General features: G+C 36.7%; 1 protein-coding gene across 1 annotated transcript in view; it reads left to right on the top strand.

Moving 5' to 3' along the window:
• LOC111707678 (uncharacterized) overlaps window positions 1-315 on the top strand; it is a 30,033-nt gene extending 29,718 nt beyond the window's left edge. Inside the window, exon 9 of the mRNA XM_023480818.1 lies at window positions 176-315. Within this exon, the coding sequence (XP_023336586.1) occupies window positions 176-315 (140 nt within the window). The remainder of the gene's footprint in view (window positions 1-175) is intronic.
• Window positions 316-1,360: the final 1,045 nt, after the last annotated feature.

Genomic DNA, 1,360 nt, shown 5'->3' with positions numbered 1-1,360 from the left:
GAAACGTTTGTTGACTGCCCCCCCACCCCACCCCTCCTAAAACAGACAAAAAATATACATACAGACACATACATTTATATACATACATACATACAAGAACAGACATATGAATAAATGCATGTATGATGTGCCTTATATACAAATAGACAAAAATAAAAACAGAAACATATTGTAGTTGTACGAGTCTGCAAATCCTGTAAGAAGACCGAGTCTGATGAGCAACGGAGGACAGTTCAGCTACTGATGGACCTCATGGGAGACTCTCAGTCCATTCCCATGAACAACAGGAGGGCTCTGCAACCAGAAGTTAGATAAACGTCCAGGCACGGGAACAAAGAAGAGAAGGTGGAGCTTGAACCTATGAACCACATCTGATCGCAGAAAAGATCAGGGGGGCATGTAGCAGGGAAATGATTTGTCGATCTTTCCTGTGATCAAGAGAGATTTGCCCCCCCCCCTTTCTCCATCCCTTGTACAGACCTAACGGATTTATTTGTGTTTATATGTGAATTCTATAAATAACCCTAGCCACGCTGATAACCCAAGCCACGCCGAATGTTCCGCTATTCCAGAGGCCCAGGCGCTGGTGAGATGGCCGGCCAGCTCCCAGGTAGCTAGGGTTTAGATCTAGGCTAAGGTGGAGTGAAACTTGGGGAAAATAGGCAGTTGAGCATCAACTCCCTGGATAATAGGTTGCCCTGGAGATCTTCCTCATCCTGGATTATCTATTAATGCGTTATTGATTCGTATAGTATTTTCTTATTTTTATTTGTGTTTGTATAAATAATAATAAATTGTAAAACCGTCTCGCTGAATATTTGATAATACGAGTTGTTGACTTGAATTTTTAGCATATATTAGATGGTGATAAGTTTGTAAAATTGGAAGCCCAAATAACAACACTCATTTTTGATAATATTCCCGACAAACCAAATTTCGTTTCTAGAAAGTTACAGAAACGTTATGTAAGGTAGCGTTACGTTATGGTTTCGTTTTCCTGATACGTAAATGCTACGTAAAACGAGCCACTTTTTACGTTACTGAAACGTTTTTCAGTATCGTTTCCCAGAAACGTTTTAAGATCGTTAAAAATTCGAACTATGAACGTTTTAGTTATGTAAAACATTAATAAAAAACCTTTCAAATTATTTTAAAAATGTTCAAATGCAAAAAAAAATCTGAAGAAAAAATCTTAAATACGTATATACTTAGTACTTACCTTAATATTCTATATAGAACACTAAATATATCTTACTAATATAGAGAACACTAAATCCTTATCCTAAATCTGTAGAGAACAGTATATACTTATCATGTCTTTGTTTTTCATATTTAAGAGAACACATACATACAGTGTAAT

The sequence above is a fragment of the Eurytemora carolleeae genome, unplaced genomic scaffold, assembly GCF_000591075.1.
Source record: "Eurytemora carolleeae unplaced genomic scaffold, Eaff_2.0 scaffold818, whole genome shotgun sequence".
Lineage (NCBI taxonomy): Eukaryota > Metazoa > Arthropoda > Copepoda > Calanoida > Temoridae > Eurytemora > Eurytemora carolleeae.
The sequence above is the reverse complement of the archived record's forward strand: the minus strand, read 5'-3'. Positions and strand labels throughout refer to the sequence as shown.